The 21,345-nt window shown below is 44.2% G+C and overlaps 1 protein-coding gene across 1 annotated transcript in view; it reads right to left on the bottom strand.

Annotated features, from left to right (window-relative positions):
• The window catches only part of CTNND2 (catenin delta 2), a 489,283-nt gene that overhangs the window by 145,376 nt on the left and 322,562 nt on the right, over positions 1-21,345 (bottom strand). The window contains exon 9 of the mRNA XM_044442939.1: positions 6,613-6,745. Within this exon, the coding sequence (XP_044298874.1) occupies positions 6,613-6,745 (133 nt within the window). The remainder of the gene's footprint in view (positions 1-6,612; positions 6,746-21,345) is intronic.

Genomic DNA, 21,345 nt, shown 5'->3' with positions numbered 1-21,345 from the left:
TTGCCTTTTGGGTGGTATAGAAATAAAACAAACAAACAGATTATTAAAAAATGCTTGAGCAAATAGTCAAACTATACTTGCAATGTGTCTCATCTATGCCAGTATTATTTTAGGAAGAGAAAGTATGTAAAAAAATCTTTTTTTTCCTCCTGTTAGCTACTGCAGTCTGAGTTATTTTGGTCCTGAGACAATTCTGGCCAAGTGAAAGACAAAGTAGAAAATGATATGGTGATGGAAATAAGTACTTTTCAGTTATGTTATAAAGGGCAATGAATATGAACACCCGGATTCAATGCATCTTTTCAATCTTTTTTGCAGAGCTATACCTGTGACCATGTAAAGAAATATAAGTAGGAAGACCTGTAAACACAGTTGTTGATTGAATTGGATCTGGACCTTTCCCTGTGAAAGAAAAAGGCCTTTTTGGCTGCTGTTGCTGAGAAGTTGCCCATGATGCTGAGGCATAACTAAGTAAATAAAAATCGTGTTGATCTTCCTAAAAAATCCAATCTTACTTGTAATAATTCAGTTAAATTATTCATATATCATTACTAGGGTTGGAAAGGAAAAATTAAAATCCTTCCAGAGGAAATCAGTGAAAGCACAAGGGGTGTTTCATGAATATGTAAATACTTTTTGACACCTAAGCAACGGGCTCGAGGCTCCTGCCCAAGAAGCTACTCTCATCCCTGCCAAATGTCCTTTTAATAAATTGGTATCTAGAGATCTAATCTGACAGCAAAGGAGTCGCTAAAACAGGGACAATGCAATTCCAACTACACCCTTCCCTCCGTGTTCTTGGCAGGGAATGGGGGAAGATTACGAACACAATCTTACTTAAGAGGAACCAGCAATTTAAAAATCATACTCAAGTGCCAAAGAACTTCTATTACTTATTAGAGTTACACATAACAGCTTGCATCATTACTACTGATTACAGAGAAAGAAGTTGATTTTGGTCTTGCTTTTTCCTCTGACGGTGATTCTAGACCAGTCAATTACTGCAAATTGCACAAAGCAGCTGAGTAGTGAAAGTAATTTAAAAATTAGGGAATACAGATCACTTTTTTTTAAAAAAAAGGATGTGATTCAGATATGAGCTGAACTAGAATGCTGGGATTAAAATCAATTTAGCACCATTGTCACAAATTTCAAGTGGGAGTAAAATAGTTTTAAGCCAAAAAAGTCCTGGTTATCCAAGTTGTGGATGGAAGGTGTGCCATCTGGCGTCTTTGAATGTCAAAGGGCCCTTCCTCCCATTTAATAGCTGAAAGGTTTTGCCCAGTGCATGCAAAAATAGCTGCAAAAGAGAGGGTCAGAAGAAGCAAATATTCTGATAATACAGAAGTGCAATAAAGCATCTTATCATTCTTGTCTATGGGTGCAAATCTAACTGCTTCTGGGGACTGTAATAAAAAAGAACATGCAGATTGGACTGGTCAGCTCATCAGTGGCTTGGCTAATGTGTTTTTTCAGACTGATTAGCAAATGAACAACTGTCTGTCTGTATATCTGAAAGCTGCCCAAGGGCCTCCAACCAAGCTGTACTGGGAGAGGACTATAGATGCTCAGTGAATAAACGGCATTAAGAGTTTAACTGCTTTTTCGGGGAAAATCAAAAGATGTATCAATCATTGTAATGAAAGACTAAGTAGAAAATGATGAGGAGAGGGAAATTGAGATAAGTACATTACAGCTAAGTTATGTTAATCATGGAATTAAGTAATACCAACCTTTTGAAGCACATAAAAGTATTTAAAAAGAAAATTACAATCATACTTTTTTGTGTTCAATATTGTGGTTGTATGTTGTAGGGGTGCTCTGCACAGAGAAACTGCCTTTATATTATTTTCCTTTGCCCACCTGTAGGACCATTGCTGGATACAAGGGTGTGGAGGTTCTGTATGAACTGGTGTCCTGGCCATAATTGTGCTGCCATCTTTGTGACTGCATCTTTTTGCAGCTGTCTCTTAGTGGAATGACACGGAGAGCTGGATTTGCCATGGACTGACATTCTCTAATCCCTTTTGTGGAGTAAGCAAATGATGGAAATCCTTCATTCATCTGACTTCTAAGCTGCATCTCTGTCAAACGGGATGCTGTTTCAATTTGGCTTTGGTGCCAAAGATCTGGTAAAAGGTTACATTCACACAAAGCTGTTCGAAAGAATCATGTGACTGGAAGGGGCCATTTAGGTCCCAAGCCCAACCCCCTGCTCAGTGCAGGGGGTTAAAGCATTCGTGACTGATGGTTGTTCAGCCTCTGTGAAAACCCCCAATGATGGTGAGTCCATTACCTCCCTAAGTAGTTGGTTCCATGGTCTGACTATTGGGAAGTTTTTCCAGTTGTTAATTCACCTTCCTGTGACTTAACCCTGCTGTTTCATGTCTTACAGTCCTGGATGGTACAGAACAAGTTGTGGCAACAATACTTTAAGTACCTGAAGAGTGCTATCATATCATTCCTGGGTCTTCTTCTCTCAAGGCTAAGCATACCCAGTTCCTCCAAGCTTTCTAGTTCCCCAACTGAACAGAAACCTTCTTAAAGTGTGAGGTCCGGGACTCAGGTGATCCGGGTTCTACTGCCCGCTCAGTCATGGAGCCAACTGACTTCAGGCCAGTCACAGACTCTCAGCTCAGCCTTGCTCACAGGGTTGTTGTTGCGGGGATAAGATTGAGAGCAGGAGGAAGAGGAGAATGAGTTCTTTGTAATAAAAAAGGCAGGATAGAAATCTAATAAAATAAATATCTGTCTGTGCAGAGTTGAACTATGATTTCTTTTGATGATGTACTTCTACTGATGCAGCCTAAAATTGCATTTGCCTATTTTCCAGCCACACCACACTGCTCACTCTTATTTCCATTGGGACTGACTAGAATTCCAGGAGCCTTTCCACACACACTATGGTCAAGCCACGTAACCCCCACTTTGTGCTTTCGACGACTTTTCCCTAAATCAAGCACCTTGCACTTAACTCTGTTAAACTGTATCTCGTTATTTTGTGCCCGGTCTCTAAAAATATCAAAATCATTGTTTACATTTGTATGATAAAGCACCATCTCCGAGTATAGTTCTTCAGCAGGCTGTAGCTCCACCTAGTAGCAATGCAAGCAACACACACTTAACTCGCTCGCCAATCAGGATACCATGGAGTACTTTGTCTCATGCTTTGCTGAAGCCAGATATGAAGTTACCGACAAAAAAGCTGGTTGCTACTGATCACTGTATTTGTGTCAAGGTACATAGAGAATGAGCAGTTTAGAGACCACTCTAGAATCTTCCCAGGTATGGCTGTCACATGGGCTGTTCTATAATACTCTCCTTTTCACCGTTTCTGGAGAGAGGCCCATTTACCATCTTCTGATCCTTCAACTGGGATTCCTCAAAGCTAATCGCCAGAAGTTCCAAGAGTCCATCCGCTGGCGCTTTCAACCCCCTAGCATGCAATTTATCTAGCGCAGGGGGCGTGAACTCAATTAAGATCCTTACATTTTTCCCGACCATCCCTGTGTCACTGGCAAACTGCATTCCCACCTCATCAGCCTGTTTGTCACATACGGCAGATTAACTGACCTTCTTTTGGTAGGCGACTGAGCAAAAACAGGAATCGAGCAGGAATCCGCTTTTTTCTTACCAGCAGTCAGCACTGCACTGAGCGACTGCTCCATCATTCCTTTTGCCCTCCTTTTATTTGTAACATTTGAAGAAATGCTTTTGGTTACTCTTTGCAATCCTCACCAGCTCATCCTGAGCTTTCGCCTTCTCGATACCACCTCTGCATGCTGGTCCATTTGCCTGTATACTTCCTTACTAACTTATCCATCATTCCACCTGATATATGTGTTCTTTCTAATGTTCAATTTATCCCCAAGCTTTTTGTGCAACTATATGGGCTTCTTTTCTCATCTTCTAATTCTCCCACCAGTGGGATTGTTTCTGATTGCCCCTTCAGTATCTCCTTTATAGCAAACGCTCATGCCATTAAAACACCTTTTAAGTTTTCCTGCCATGGAATCCCACTTACTATTGCTCTTAGTTTATTACACTCAGTTTTCTTCGAGTCCAAGATACATGCATGATTACATTCAGCTTTAGTTTTCCTTAAAATGGAGAACCTGAGCATTGCATGGCCATTTCTCCTCAATTCCTGATACTTGCACCTCATCACCTAATTCTTCTCTATTGGCCAGAATCTCGCTAAGGATGCCAAAGCTTTTGTTCCTCTGAAAAAGAAGCAAGGCAAGTAACTAATTTTCAGGAGACGCCATACTTTTGAAAATTTGTCTCCCAACAAATATCAGAGTAAGGATGATTTTTATTACTATTATTACTATTTCCTCCTGCCTTGAAACATCTATAATTTGCTGTTAGAAAGCATTATCCACATTTTCGGAGCAAGTGGACTGGCTGGTTGGTAGTAGATACCAAACTCAATGCTGTTTTTATTCCTTCTTCCATTTAATTTAAGTCAGATGCTTTCAATAGTACTGCTATATCCTTTCACTCATATTTTGGTGCAATTGTGTATGTTTTTAACCATCAGTTAAAGAGGTTAACTGAAGGTTAAAAACGTTCCTTTATTCCCTTAAATTGCCATATTCTACTCATAGGAGTTATCAGGCCAAGTTTCAGTAATATGAAGTCATATTGTTGTAAGCCGCCCCGAGGCTTTGGCAAATGGGGCGGCATAAAAATGTTTTAATAAAATAAATAAATAAATAAATAAATATTTACTTTCTTGAATCATGTCTATCCTGTAGATTTCCATACATCCATATAAATACATTAAAAACCATGAACTTCGTGTTCCAACAAGCTCCTTGCGAAGTTTTTACCTACAGTTTTTACTTCTGGGTTTTCATCGCTATCCAATCCAGTCCTTCCACTCCAATTTGCCATTCTTCAAACACATTTCCCCCAGTTTTTGCATGATGCACTTGATCTCCCACCAGCCACACTTCACTCGAGAAGTGTAAACCACGATCCCAGACACTGAATCTCTTTCAGTGTCAGCGTCTTCACAGTCAATTGCTCACTTGCAGAATTCCATTTTTTTTTTGCCTTCTGTTCCTCTTCCATGGACTGAACGGATGGTCGGGAAGACCACTTGAGCCCCAGGGTCCGCGGGCTTCTTCCCTAGAGCTCTGTAGTCCAACACAATGCAGCCACAGTGGTGCTTGGCAACACCATTCATTCCCACCTAGGTGTGCAGGAGGGGAGAACCATCAGTGGGACTCGATGAGTTTGGCAGCCATTTTGCCATCTTTCCACTCGCAAAGCAACATACTTCTCGAGGAATAGGTCTTGGCACACATTCCCTTCTACTCCTCAGCAGGGGTCACCCGCCATGACTATCCTGATGCAGCAAGTGGACCTACACCATCTGTTCTGTAGGACTCCAGCACCTGGCCTCCTGGCCTGTGGGCTCTGCTGTCGAAGGCTATCAACCCTCTTCTGCAGGAACCTCCAAGTGGTTTCTCAGCTCCACTGAATCTGTTCCTCCTCATTCGGGCATTTTGCTCCTCCTGCTGGTCAAGCCATTCCTCTTTCAGTGTGGCCCCCTGCGGCTGCCCTGCAGAACCTCCTGTCCAAGAACGCTTTGTCCTCTCTTACAGACCGAAGAGCCGTGTCGGACCTCTTTCCTTTCCTTCTGGTAGTGCAAACAGCTTAGACTTGCTGCAAGCAAGCACCATGCTAACTTCTGGTGGGAAAACAAAAACAGAGCACACCTTGCAAATGGTATGCCTCCATTTATCTTCCATGTAGGGAGTTTTTTTGTATTAGTCCAACAGCAGAACCTTCTTATTCCTTTCACTGCTCCGTTGGTGGGCCTTCTGAGCATGAACTGCCCACTCGCCTCACGGAGAAGGTCTCCTAGGGACGTGCTCCCCCAGACTCTGCTGCCAAGCTCCTGATAGCAATCCTGCTTGTTCATCCAGTGAGTGAATGGCATCATTTCCAGTTGTGGTGTTTATACTGAAAGGTGCAGTCAGCCTGTGGCCCACCCTCTCATGTTACTGGTCAAAGAAATGGGTGTGTTCCCAGAGGACATGCCCATGACTGGCAACCCAAGAAAACATTATGTTGTAATTATTATACACATGCCTGTGATATGGAAGGAAACATACTCGGTCAAGAATAGGTTGTGTCCATGCCCAACACCTGTCTCTGTGCTCATCCTCAGAAACAAGTGTATATGCATATTTCCACCTATCTTCAAGAATTAGCTATAACTAAAAACTTCATGAAAAAAGCTAGCAAAAGGGTTAGGCCAGCCTTCCCCAACTGTGTGCTTTCCAGGCATGGTTGGACTGCAACACCCAGAATTCCCAGTCAAGGTCCCTGCTGGATGGGAATTCTGGCAGTTGTGGTCCAAATGCCTCGGAAGGCTACCAGGTTGGGGAAGGCTGGGTTAAGCTATTTCTACAATAAGGAGACCAAAAATTCAGTGTACACTGCCGGTAACTTTATTTTTAAAGAACAGGGCAATTTCCTCTCTTCCCTGTTTGGATCTGATTGAGTTTTCCTTCAAGAAGACGCAGCAACCCCAGAATTCCAGTAGTAGCCAAACTTATCAAACGCATACTGATCAAATAAAACCATTGATCTTACCTCAGCTTTTATTTTATTGTCACCAAAGCAGAGATGCTGTAAGTAAGCAGCAGCGTTGGATTGTACTGAGGGGAACTGGTGCTGTAACATCTGAATGACCTCTGGAAGTTCTGGATCTCTCCATCCAAACTCTCTGTATATAAAGAAACAAGAAGAGGTTTAGCAACAGCCCCAGTAATCCTAGCAGTGTCTCTCATTGCTCAAGTACTAATGGCTTAAAGCACCAAGCGAGCAGGAAACATATGGGGGATTTATTGGAATCGCTGCCAGAATGAACATAAAAAGGAGATCACTGCCATTACTACCCATGACTTTTAAAATGCTGGAACCGTTATAGCTTTGACTTGATTTGTTTTCTCAAAGTTCTATTATTCTAAAATAATAGAAATGAAATGCACTATAGGAAGCCCTGATAAAGGTCAAGAAAACAAAATATACAAAAACACAGCCAATGTGCACAGACATGCGCCCTCAATGATGCGGAACACAAACAGTCCCAAGTACCAGATTTGGAGTGCAGGAGGGGAACTGGAGAGCAGTGTTCTTCTCAGAGCAGGCTCAGAGGGGCAGGGACATCAGCGTGCAGCCGCCAACAGCGCATGGGCTGAACCGCAAGCTGCGTGTTTTTCCTAGCCTGGCCTTGAGAGTGGCACTATTTCTACAAGCATGCAAATCCTCATGCCTACTCTCCCTCTCAAGCCGGACCACTGTGGTGCTCTTACAAAGAAATGTGTCACGGCATGGAAGGATCCATGGGGATAGAATCGTACCTTTCCCTGCTCTTTCCCCCCATATTATCTGCACCTGAATGAACCATGAACACTCCTTTCTCTCCATCCTTCTGGTTTTTGTGTTCTACCACACACCCCAGTGATTCCTCGATTCCACAGAGAGTTACTTGTGCACTCAGTGTCCAGGCAAAAAGCAAAGCAGCCGAGTCCGTATGTATATTCAGTGTTGTTCCAACAGATCACTGCACTACACTGCCAAAAGCTGCGGGAAGTGGAGGGCAACTGTGGGGCCGCAGGGCATGTGCGAAGGGCAGAGGAGGAGCAAAAGCAAAGACCAAAGGCACAGATAAGGACGGACATCAAAGCAAGGGAAGCGAAAGCAACCACAAAGGGTGCTGCTCCTATCACATCATCACACGCAGGGGAGCGTTCTTGCCGTTGCTCTGGTGCAGTTCTCAGAAACAAAGTCACACGTACGTTTTCCTTTCAATACGACCGAGCCGGCAGAAATGAGGAGTAATCAAAAGCGCGCCTGCCCAGCCTGATTGTGTCATTCTTTGGTTACGTTCTTACTGGAAATCAGACTTCAAAACACGTTTGAAGACTGACTAACCTGCTCCAATGTGGTAGTTAACCCAGACCTCTGTGTTGGCCCCAAGGTAGCAATCCCTGGATTTTTGGATAGTTGATTTCAGGGTTCAACAGAAAGCAGGAGTCATTTCCTCCATTGTTCACTAAGCATAGCTAGAGGAGGTTACACCTTCTTCTCTGTCCCCGCTTTCCACAATTTGTGTTTAGTTTCATGAATGCATTCATCTTATTTGGAACGTCTCCTACTTGGTTTCGAAATTTGAAAGGCGATACAGGGGATTTGTTTCTTTTTCTGTTATTATAACACGAATTTGGGAAGCCATGTTTATACTTAGAGTAATTAATTTGTTTTTTTCATACAGACATTGTGAGGAAATGGTAATTTAATCTCCATATGTGATGGCCATTTGAAAAGCAGATGTTCGCTAACAAAATTAAAAGTTGTTTTTAGCAATTTCTAAACATGCAACAAAATAGCTTTCTAAAGATGCTAAATCTGTCAACCATGATGGCTCCCTCATGCCCTTCGAATGCAAGATTCTTTAATTTTAAAATGGTTTTAAAAACACAGGCATGTGGTGAAGATAGTGCGTATGTGATAACCACACTTAAGGGAACAGTTTTCTGGATAGGACATGGCCCCAATGACTATTTGAAGCACTGCAGCCTTCTTTGTACTCCCAATGAGCTTCTCTGGATCGATACAGAATTTGCTCCGTGGGACTTTCCCACGCCATCCTCACTGCCGTCGCTGAAATGTCTTTCCTAGTGTTGAGAGACCTCCAGGAAAGGCCTAGGATGTGTGTGGGCATCCTGTCGGATCACAGGTGTGTGCATGAGAGGATGCCCTTTGTGGCAGGACTGATGGTCCAGATTCCGACGATGGGGTGCATGCAGGGGGGGTGCTCTCTCTGGGCAGGACCGACTGCTCCGGCTCTGATATTGAGGCGGTTGTTGAAACGTCAAGGTCTTGAGCTTCCACTGGTTTCTGCTATGGGAGGGATTAGCTTAAGGGAAGAGAAGGGGACCAGTCAACTTGGCCAGGGGAATGAGGAGCTGCAACTGCTTGAGGGAGGAGATGTGGAAACGGGCAGCATTTCTGAGGGGGGATTCCCACCCTCTGATGCTGTAGACCTGATGGTGAGATCCCACTGTCGCAGGGTGGCCCAACCGGGGACACAGTGGCGTGCCCAGTTCCACAGTGCTCCTCTCCCCAGGGAAACACGCAGAAGGGTTCATAAAGAAAGCTTTGGGTAAAGGATGTCAGAGAGGGTTCAGTATTTCGCTTTGTGCATGTTCAGAGACTTTTATGTGATAAAAAAGACTTTTGGCAAAGAAATGCTGGTGAGATTGATACTGCTGGGAGACAGAAGCACGACTCACAACAACAGAATATGGTGCAGGGTTGCAGTTGGAAGAAGGGAGAAAATCAGGCTGGAACTACTTTGCCACTGAGAGCGTTTCCTGATCGCAAGAGAAGCTTTATGAGGGTGCAGTAGAAACGAGGGAATAAAAATCCTGTTGATTAAGCAGTTTCTGCTCTTTCAAACTCTAGGCCCAAACACAAGGTATTATGCTTTGGGGAATCCATTTTCCTAGCTGACGATTTATGTGGAATTATGTCCTATTAAACCAGCGTCTACTCTCCTGTGTGGAGGCGTTTCCCCTCCAGCACTGCTGAAATTACTGTTACAATGGCAAAAATCTGGAAGGCAACAGGCAGCGGTGTGAGGAGGAAATTTTTTCAGTGTTTTGTGGAAAATGTTCAATTGTATAAATCCATTAGTAAAAATAAATGCATGCCAACTGCAAACACAATCTTAGGCAAGTTTGGTAGGTTCCACATTGTAATTAATGTTTTTCAGGTGATTATCCTTAGCAAATATGTAAGAGAATACAAATACAGTGGTACCTCGGCTCACAAACTTCATCCGTTCCAGGACTCTGGTCGCAACCGAAATTGGTCGTGAGCCAAATCAAACTTCCCCTTAAGGTTCAATGTAAATAAAATTAATCCGTTCTATAAATATATTTTTTAATCACAGGGAAGATGGGCATGATTGCTGGTGTGCTTGGGGAGGGAGACAGGTGCGATCGCAGGTGCGGTGAGGGGGGCAGACGGGCACGATCGTGGCCATCCCCCCCCCCGAGAATAACTGTGATCGCACCCGTCCTCCCTGCACGAGCGCGACCGCGATCGCAGCCATCTCCCCCCACCCCCGAGCACAACCGCAATCATGCCTGTGCAGGGAAGATGGGTGCGATCGCGATCGTCACCTGATGCAGAGTTCGTGACCTGAGGAAAAAGTTTTCTGAAATTTCTGTTTGCGACCTGATTTGGTCATGAACTGAGGTGTTCATGAGCTGAGGTACCGCCATATATTATTGAAATGTCTATCTGTCAGGGTGAAATGGAACTCATAAGGGGTGGCATCAAAGCTGAAGGTGCACCAACAACTTTAGTCGAAGCGTGCTAACTCTCCTGAAAAAGATTGTGGTTGCCAGAAGTTCTTAGAGCTGCTAAAATTACTGTGCTAACCATTTCGGTACTGTTTTTTTCCTCTTGAATTTGAACTATGTAAGGGAGGAGCATGCTAAGGTCTTAAATTTTTGTACAAGCATCCCAGTAAAAATACCGACAAAGTATAAAATCCAACACATATTAAGGAAGCAATCCTGGGGCCTCTTAGACTGCATCTGAGGGGTCAGAGAATATCCTGGTTCGTCAGTCTGAGGTCAGAGAAGTCCTCTTTCTACTGCCTCCAGCTGGCACAGAAAGAACCACAATAGGTTGCCTGTGAGGTCCAGAGCTCAACCTTGGAGAAGGGGAGAAAGAGGAGTTCACAGGGCAGGTTGGGGAGCACGCTGGAGAGTCCAAGGCGCACATTGTCCTGAGGCCTCCCCGGCCTCCCCCAGCTTGACAGGCAAAAAAGCCCACCGAGCAAAAAATGCAGGGTGGGAGGACAAGGAGGTGAAGGTTGCCCCCATTCCTCCTCCTGTCATGCGTAGGCAGCTCACTAAGCCTCCACATCTGTGGGCTTATGCTCACCATGTGTGTGACCCACAGGACTGAGGTTGTATTTTTCCCCTCGAAGGCGTCAGGTCAATTAACTGTAGTGCACCGAGACAAGAAATTAACAGGAAGTCCTTTTTGTTTGCTTCATAAACATGCTAAATGGACATGTGAAAATAAAGATGCTAATTTCAGCGACTGATATGGGAAGGTGCGGAATTCAGCTCTATTAGAGAAACTTCAGAGACCAGCAAGTTAGGTCTCTGAAGAACCATCTAGATATTTTATTTATTTATTTTCCAATTTATATCTGCCTTTTTCCTACAAAGGCCTCAAGGCAGTTTACATTATTCTCCTCCTCCATCTTCTCCCCACAACAACCACCCTGTGAGGTAGGTTAGGCTGAGAGTCTGCGACTGGCCCAAAGTCACCCAGCTGGCTCCATGGCCGAGCGGGGAATAGAACCCAGATCCTCTGAGTCCCAGTCCCGTGCTCTTAACCACTACACCACACCGGCTCAGATATTGACACATCTGAGTGTGTTTGGTCAGCTTTCATCAACTTTATTGACTGGGAAGGAGATGGACTCCACTCTGCCCTGCAACACATGACAAGATATGGACAAGCGTAATTTGCTCTAGGAGCTTTGGACAGTACAACTCTCCGAGAGCGTTTACACTTTGAGATTTCTCCTCCTTGGAAAAGAACCTTTGCACTCCGGTTAGAATTGGTAGCAATGAGAGATGTACTCTTCTCGTTTATATTTGCTTGCATTTGAATTATTAGTAAATGATTTGGTTGTTGAAATAAAAAATATAGAAGAGTAAAAGAAAGGAACATGCCAAATTACATCTCCCTAGCACAGGGAAGGGCAACTAAATGCTTTGGCCTACAGCTTCTCTCAACTCCAGCCTGCATCACTCATCATGGGGATGGGAGCCCTAGGCCAACATTTCTGCAATGCCACAAGTTGCTCCAGACCATCAGGATATTTTTTCAACGGTGACTAGAGAGGAATCCTATGCAAACAACTATGCAAATTAGCCTAATTTGCATGGGAAAATGTTACAATTCAGGTTTTTCCCCCAGAAAACTAGAAACTTGTCATCTTCTGGCTGTGCAACTTGGCTTCAAACAAGGCGTGTGCTTCTTGTGTGCCTTGAATCTATATCCCTTATTTCACTTAAAGACATATGGAGACACTAAACTTATTGATGCCTAAGCCAACATTTATATAATGTCTTCCTGATGTCTCCACAGAATGATTCTGGGTATGCCATGCAACATTCTGCGCTCGAGAGGGAGCCAGTTCTGCACAATGACAGTTTTTCTTGCTCTTCCATATTGTATAGCAGGGAACAGGAAAACCCAGGGCATGGCACTTTGAAAAACAAAAACTGGAGCTGCCCAACCTCAAATAAACTGGCGATTCACTGCTCAAAACCAGCCATCTGAACTTACCCATCTCTGAATGAATCCTGCCCTTCCATCAAAACCGTAAATGTTTACTCATGCAAAGAGATCTCATATATGTTTATCAAGCGCCATTAACACCAAGAATTAATCAAAGAGCCTTTTCTAATGGGTGTCAAAGTATCTGTGCTTGCCTATGGTGCACATTTTTTTATCTGGAAAATGTCTAAAACTCGATTTACAAACAGTAATAAAACACTACGGCAAAAAGCAATACCTAATCTACTTTGCAAATCATGTGTACTTTCCATGATTGGAAATAGTGACTATGGTGTGTATTAATTTAAATCAGTCATTTAAAAAAAATAGCAGCTTCCAATAAAAGTGAATAATGGTAGCCTGTCTTGCAATTGACGCAAATGGCACATATATGAACTTCAACAGGATTTCAGTTCAGATGCATCTATTTAATGCTACAGCAATGAGGACGTTAATACTACTAATATCCATAAGGGAAAGAGAAACATCTTTTATTTTTTCATTATTAAAAAAATCGTAGAGGATATGATGAAATATTACCCTCTGAGAAACCTGTTAGCCCTCAAATTGCACAATTGTCTTCAGAAAAGGCAGTCTGTGTCTCTCTTGCAGTTTATGCTATCCATAGGGTTTTGCTTTTAGATACTACGATATCCACAGGCTGGTGACACCATTTAATGAGGTCCATATTCTGAACCGAACAATGCCGAGCCACAGCTGTTTGCTGCAAGGTAGAGGCCTCATTCTCCCCTTGTGCACTTCGGCTGTGTGTGAGCGAAGACAACAAAAAATGGGAGCACGCAATGGAGGGCGAGGCACATCAGCGGGGCGTTCGGCACGTCCACAACGGCTCCTCAGGGCATCAGAGCGGCCACGGGCCATTTGTCGCCACTCCGCTCATGTGGCAGAACTGCGCAGTAAGCAGGAGGTCCTTGCAATCAGGGGATCTGCTAGGAGCTAAATACTGGACACGTACTGAGCAATTTTATAATCCTTCTGCTATTATGTCTGCATTTTTATGGCAACGGGTTACGACGGTCGTTTTTGCTTGCTTTACCATCATTAAGTCTGCACAGTAAGCTGCCCTGAGGGTTCACAGACAGGCACAGCTAAAATGCAAATATTAAATAAACGAAGCAAGGAGGAAAGGAAGGAAGGATGGACAGATGGAAGCAAGCTGAGAAAAGACTGCAAACGTGGTGTCAGGCAAGCTTTCCCCACAGCTGGGGCAAGCACCCCAAGGTGGTGACCCCAAGAAAAAGCTCAATTTTTGCTACTGGAGAAGAGGCTTAAGACTTGAAATGGGCTTGTTTCTAACAAGTTGCTCTCAATGCACCTCTGAAATTTCCTTCCCATTGCATCCACTAAGGTGCCTCTCCCTGTAACCTGTCATTGCCTATACGGAACTAGCTGGCCAATCTATGGCATGGGTGGCAGAGATGTATGGAAAAACAGACATAAAATATATGCATGTTTTACACAGCACAGAATAAAAAGACACCCTGCCCAGGTCTCTCCTGCAGGGCTGCTTCTTGCCTCGATAAGCAAGAGGCAAAACCAGACCCAGGAAGGGGAACTGAGAAGTGTGTGCGCATTGCAGCACATGGCGGCTCCGAGGTGCTTCTTTGCCCTTGACTCATGTGCTGCACTTGCCAAATCAGTGAGGGGGGACATGATATCCCTCTGCAAGTACCTCAAAAGCTGTCACAAAGAGGAAGGTCAAATCTCTTCTTGCTGATGCTGAAGTGTAGGGCATAGAATAATCAATTCAAGTTGCGACAACCCAGATTCAGGCTGGGCATCAGGAAAAGCTTGCTTGCTGTCAGAGCAAAACGACAGTGGAACCAGCTGCCTGGCGAGGTGGTGGGCTCTCCCACACTAGAGACATTCAAAAAGAAACTGGACAGCCCTCTGAGTGGGATGGTGGAACATGGTGCCCTGCAACAGCAGCGGGTTGGACCCCATGGCCTTCATGGCCCCTGCCAACTCTGCTATTCTATGATTCTAAGCTGACCACCATGAACTAAGGACACAATGCTCTGTAGTGACTACAGTGAATCCTTGCAACCCTGCTTGAATGGGGTTAGCCTGCAAAACACGTCCCGTGCCTTTGATGTTTTGGCAGGGAAGCGTATGATGCTCAAAAGGAAGATTCAGATCCAAGCGACATAAACACAGTTTGCGGGAAGGTGTCGATGGCTATGCCGTGAGACCGCAGTTTGCCACCATCTGTGCAGGTACCTGTTTGGAGAAAAGGTGTTACAAACCTACACGTGAACGAACAGTGTGAAAATACTGGGGAATATGCACATTTTAAGACTATCTGTCTCACCATTTGGCACCCTGGGATGCATCAGCAATGCCACTTTAACACTGAAGCTGGGGGGCAGTTGTGACACATCTCTCAGCCATAGCAACCGTAAAAGTGTGAGCTAATTTCTAGGTCTAATTTGCATGATGAGAGCACATCTGATGAAGCAGTTGGTGTACAGAATCTCAGACACCAAACTCTGTTCCTTTCCAGGCACTGCTTTGCTGCAGGCAGTGCTGTATATAACATTTGTGTAGGAACCATATGTTGAAAAATGGCACCAAAATCTATCATTAAGGAGGCGAGGGGGGGGGGAGCGCCTTGTCAGCTGTTGTGAACATGGTTCTTAATGATGGTGTTCTTTAGTGCTGATTCTTCATTTTCAAATGGCCAGTACTGTACAGTTTTTAATTTTGTCACGACTGGTATTTTAATTTGCAGTAAGCCCTGACTTTGATTTCATCATGGAAAGGTAGAATATATATGCCCAAAGAAAGGAACAGTGAGACACATTCTCCCAAATCCAAAATCTCATGGCCATGTGATGTGATGATCCAGCATGTTCTTGGAACATGGTTTGAAAATGACAGATCTTTTGAACTGGGAGATATTTTTTAAGGTGCTTATCCAAACCCTTGTAAAAATGGGGTGAAAAAAGGCTTCACAAGTTTACTTCTAGTAAGAACGTAAGATGAACCCTGCTGGGTCAGACTATGTCATTCCCTGATCCAGGGCTAATGGTTAGCTAGAAATTTCTGGGAAGACCAGAAAAAGGGAATGAAGGGTTTTGCCCAACCTGGTGGTTGTGTCCCAGAGATTCAGATATACTGCCTCTGAAATAAGAGGTTCTGCTCTTCAGTGACTGATCCTGATTCTGTTTAATAGCAAGTATTATTTGTATTGGTAAGGTAGTGGATAAGTATCTTTCTACAAATCTGATTCCCTGCCCAGTATGAGCAGTCTGGTCTTTCCTGGAGGTATGGAATAACTCGGTCCTTTAAAAAAAAAAACACAACAATTTGTATCAAGGGGTTTGTCAGGCAGGAGTGGGAAAGGATGGCTTTTGCACTGCCACAAATCAGCTAAAGCCAATGCATCAAATTAGACTGAACGCAGTTGGCACAGAGTGAGCAAGAAGCATGGCATAATGAGGAATCGAGTTTGAACCAGACTTTGTTTTCACAGCAGAGTTGTGGCTTCTTCAATTCTAATTTAGGAGGGAAAGCCTGCAAAGTGTGGGGCATTTAATTCCCAGGGGAAAATGAAGCTAGCCTCACAGAAAGAAGGATCAATGGCTGGAATATATCCTTCTTTCCTTTAATTTGCTTCTCCAGAATGGATTCATGATTTATTTTGTGGCCATGAAACCTTAATGAAATGTAAGCCATCTTGTTAATCTGCTGTTCTCTGTTTTATGCTAAATCTATCATCTTTTTATTATGTATTGGAAGTGAGAAAGACATTTGCAAAGCCTGCTGATCTGGATTCGGGGAGGAGGAGAAGGCGGTGGCCTCGGAATATGGGAAAATTCTGGACATTGTCATGAGAGAAGCAGAGGTGCTTATCCAAAGGCCAGAATCCCCAGGTGCTTGGGCAGCCTCTGAGAATAACCAAGATGCCCAGTTGGTGGGGGGGGGGGGGCTTGGAAAGGGGGATTTCTCAGAGGCAGATTAGGTGGGCACAGCAGAGGAGGGGGCCAATTAAAGGACTGCCCCACAGAAAGCAGGTGTGCTAGTTTCCAAAACGCACCTCCCAAAAGGATTGGGCCAAAACATACTCATAACCAGAGTTGCTAGAAGTAAATACCAGATGGGGTCTAACAAACCACTCTGTGCGTGCTCAGATTTTCATTCTGGGTGCCTGTGCTTTGGGAAAACGCTTTGGCCAATAAATAGTATTTTGCAAGAAAGGCCCGTGGTTTTGAAGGTGTGGGACAGGAAACTCAGCTCTCAGCATTATTATTTAAAAATAATATGAACCACCTAAATTGTGCTCTTGGAGCATGTCAGGGAGACCTGTGTTCGGTAGCTTTTCTGTGGTTATGGCCGCTCTGACTTAGGACAACCCTAGGAATGGAAGCCCTGAAAACGTCAGGATGACTGCCCTCCTCAACTCTTCCAAGTTCAAGTCTGTGGCTTCCCTAATCCATGTCACATTTGGTCTTCCTTTTCTTCTTCTGCTTTTGACTTTCCCTAGCATGTTGCTCTTCTCCAGGGAGACTTGTCTTCTCATGCTGTGCCCAAAGTACACCAGCCTCAGTTTTGTCATTTCTGTGTCTAAGGAACGCTCTGGTTTACCTAGCCACATGTTTATGGTGCAACACGAATGTATAAAACGAATTTTAATTTTCCTGCACTGTGAAAAGATATTGCAAAGCATATTGCAGATCAGAAAATCTCCCCTGAACATGGTTCTCCAAAGCGTCTTTTCTGTACAGCGCAGCAGGCTGGGAAGCGATGCCCGTTCCCAGGGAGCTTTTTTCTCGTCTGCACCATTTGCAAAGCAAATGTTCCACCAAAGCTGCATAAGCCATGTAAGCAAAGTGGTCTTCAAACTATAAAAAGTTTCAAGAGGATTAATGTTAATTGCCCCAACTTATCTTATTCTTTGGTGCTTAGAGCAGCAGCTGATAATGTTGATGCTTATTTGATTTATATTCCACTTTTTTCATGCAAAGGTGGGGAAGGGGAGGGCAGAGTGGCGTGTGGGATAAGTTGAAAGCTGGGAAAAATGGGCTAGAGAACAACCAGAGACCCAGTTGCTACCCGCTTCAACAGAACCCCCACTGGAAAACCTACAGTGTGGAAGTACTTCTGCCTCCTTCCTTCTAGGTCTGACCTGACCTGAGTTCTAGTGGAGCCAACTGGGTGACTTTGGGCCAGTCATGGACTCTCAGCCTAGCCTACCTCACAAGGTTGTTGTTGTGGGGGGTAAGACTGAGAGCAGCAGGAGAAGAATGGCGTGTTGCTTTGAGTTCGTCGTAAGAAAAAAGTGGGATATAAATCTAATCAAGTAATAAATAAATTATAAATAAAACCTTAATCATCAGGTGGCATTCTTATGGACAGCTATGCAAATTTTAATGGAATCATAGACATTTATATTTGCCTTAGAAAGTTGCACGGACTTCTCTAGATGTGGAAATAAATACTTGGGAGAGTTGTTAGTGGACACTTCCATGAAGTGAGGCTGCTTTAGGTTAGAAAGTAATTAAATGGGGATGCATCCTATTTGACTAGACTTGTAGCCGGAGAGAGGTCTATGACATAACCTACTTGAGTTTGAGGAGAGCTCTGTGCAAGCCTTGGAATCCCCTGCTCCCAAAAGAGAGCAGCTTCAGCTTCCTCATGCTGCTTCTTTTGCCATTGAAGAAATAAATGCGGGAGTTCAGTGGGTCACTACCCAAGTTTCCACAGAATAAAGCACAGCATCTCTTATTCAGGGCACAGCTCTGATTTATTTGACACGGGGCTGAATAAAGTGCGTCTCACTGGGTGCTGGGATCGTTTTAAGTTGTTGTGTAGTTGTTTCTGGGTAAAAAATGAACCCAGAAAGTGCTGGTGAAGCTCAAGTACAAAGACTTTCTTCCTCTGCCAACAATGCTGATTGATGTCTTTTTATTTATGTGATCCTCACTTTCTGTTATTTTATTGCACTCTATTCCCTTCCAGAAGCAGGTGTAATAGTCTCTGGCAATACAGCCCTGTCATGGGCGATGCTATAGTGCTCTCCTTCTGATCATTCGTCTTCCCAAAGGGAAATAAAATTGCTGTGAAATGTGGCCTTTCAGTAATTGCCATCCCATTCGTTTGAATTTAGGATAGAACAATGATCGCTTTCACCTTCCTACTTACTGCATTATAGCTTTATGAGAAAAGGAACGGAAACGAAATGCAAAAGGAAGGTGGACAAAGGTCAAGCATGTGGTGAGGAGGCTTGAAAGCGGGCAAAGCTGTGAAATTCAGAAAAGCTGAAGACCCCCAAACTCAAAGTCACGGTGTTCGAGTCGGCAGTTCCGGTCTAGACTCTTCTTGTCCAGGCTGGCCAAAGCGCCCGGCTTTTATTCACAGCGTTTCTATTGGAAAGCTGTGATCGCCACTGCAAATATTTCCTCCCCCATGTCTTTCTTTGGCTCCCATGTCAACACAGCAAAAATGGCTCTTCATTGTAACAGACTGTTTCACGGGGAACCTGCGATGCTCCTGCAACAGCTGCTCATCCCAGTGTTTATCCACAGCAGAAAACAATGGAGAACATAAGCTAGACAACCTGTTGTTTTCCACCCTGCTGCAGCACTCAGGGCCACCCAACTGGCTATGAGTGCCGGGCAAACAAATGTTTGCATTTCTTCGTACAACGTCTAATTGATTTATTGGTTTGTATCCTGACCAGCTTAGCTGAACTTGGCTCCCCTTGGATGCACTGGGTAAGTTAGTCAAGGCTTCAGGCCTATGGTCCAGATACAGTGCTAGCCTGGTTCCAGCTCAATGTAAGTAATAGGATATAGTGATGATCATTAGTTTGGTGCACAGTGCTATGGATATGAACACAAGAGCAGAGAAGGCAGTATCTGCTCCCGCTCCCCCGTCCTTCCACTGCGTATTTTTGCTAAATGGTATCCGAAGCTGTTCCCTGCCCCTTTCTCCTCCCAAGCAGATCCCGGCCAGAGTCTTCCTTATTATGGTACAGCAGGCCAGTCAGGCTGGCTTTGTGGGGCTGCTTGGGTATCGCAAAAGTGGTTAGCAAAAGTCATCCACCAAGTTAGGGAACCAGCTAACCAGGGAAAGATTGCTGCTCATGCGGAGAAGATGATTCCTAACTGAATCTCCCCTTCCTCTCCCAACCTGACGGAATGAGTTCCGCCTTCAGTTAGGCTCCTGCTGCTTGTGGGAGAAGCGGTGGCAATGCCGGAAGCTGCTCCACTGGCATGGTTTTTTGAGCTGTTGTTGGACGATGGGGCTGATTAGGTTAGACGCCTCCTTCTCTGGCCCTGCCTGCCCAATAGAGTCTCCCCCAGAACCAGAGGAGGTCCAATGCACACCAGCCGCTGAGTTCACCTTTCCACAGCAGCTGCGAGGGGCGGAAGAGGGGGCTGGTGTTTGTGTTTCCAGCTCCGAGTCTGAAGCACTCTGACTTCAGCACTGGGAACGTGAGCTCTCCTGTGGGACCTTGGACAATGTCCGGGGGCCATGGGGTTGCTCCTTCCATTGGTTTAGAGCAGTGGTTCTCAACCACCGGTCCGCCAGCATTTCCTGCCGTTCTGTGAAAGGGCCGCCATCATGAGTTTTCACTTGCCAGAACCAGTACGGGGCTAGCTGTGCTCTCACTGCCAGTTCCCCACCTTTTCCTCGGCCGAGGGGGCTGAGGAGGGGAGAGACAGCCCAATTCTGCCACGAGTTTATGTGGATAGCCCAAGGAGGCATGTACCCAAGTGCATGCATACACATACCTATGCCCTACAGAAACCTGCATTAAAGGCAGAATCAGAGCAATAGTGTAGCAGAATAGTATAGCAGAAACAACCAAGAGTGCTGAGATAACTGTAGTATGCAGTTACGTTATTTTAAATCATACTGTAATTTTAAATTATAGTTTGTAATTTTACAGGTAAAAGTCTATTTTGCTGGACTGTTTGCTCGAATAGTGAAGATGTTTGATATACATATACACACATGCATGTCAGGGGCAAAGGGAAGGAAGAGATGTTTATTTTGACGTGAGATTAACGTATGAGCTTCCTGAAAGCAAAGTTGCCATAAATTCAGCCACCATCTGAAGTTAACAAGATTCAAATCACTAAGAATCAAGACAGTTATGACTGCAAATGGGCCCAGTCAAACCCATCCCTAGCCGTAAAATAATTTTGGAGTGCATATTTAAATAATTACTTACCTTTATGCACGCCACATGATTATAACCAAGTTTTTATATATTTGATCTTTAAAACACATAACAACATCATCTGGGTGGTCATTACATTCTTATTCCTTGAAGGATTCTACTACTTAGAGTATTTGATAAACTTTTGCATACCTAATAGGTGTACTGTATGAATAAATTTCTTACCACTTCTATAGAGCTTCCTTTATATTTTGAAAACAAGTAGGAGCACACTTTTTTGTTTCAAGGTCACAAAACCACAGTTCATGTAGTATACAATTAAATGAGAGAAGCTTTGCAACGAGCAGTAAAAGAACAAGCTGAAGTGAAATGCATCGAGAGAAGTGCCAGACCTGTCATGCTGTTTTGCAGAAATTATCTAAAAATAGTGCACTTATGATACTGTAGCATTAATTAGTGTGAGCTAGAGAAGTTTAATGACTGAGGCAGGGCAGCAAAGAATCTCAAATGATTACTTCCAGATTCTCGGCCATTGCAGCTCTCTGCACAACAACTTTTGGGGAAATTTGGGGGAAAGAAGGTGCTCCGAAGAGAAGTAGAACTTTGGGTTAGCCCGTAACCATGCGCGCTGGAAACAGCAGAGTTAGGAGTGCCTATGGCATGCCAGAAGCAGACTGATGTAGCCCGTGGCAATATTGCCTGGCTCCAGATCAAAGCCACTGTTTGGTGCCATCTGCATTCCAGTGAACACTCCCATGCAAATGAGATTATACTGATGCTGCAGTCACTTTCCA

Source organism: Varanus komodoensis, unplaced genomic scaffold (genome assembly GCF_004798865.1).
Source record: "Varanus komodoensis strain SLA01 unplaced genomic scaffold, ASM479886v1 scaffold40, whole genome shotgun sequence".
Classification (NCBI taxonomy): domain Eukaryota; kingdom Metazoa; phylum Chordata; class Lepidosauria; order Squamata; family Varanidae; genus Varanus; species Varanus komodoensis.
The sequence above is the reverse complement of the archived record's forward strand: the minus strand, read 5'-3'. Positions and strand labels throughout refer to the sequence as shown.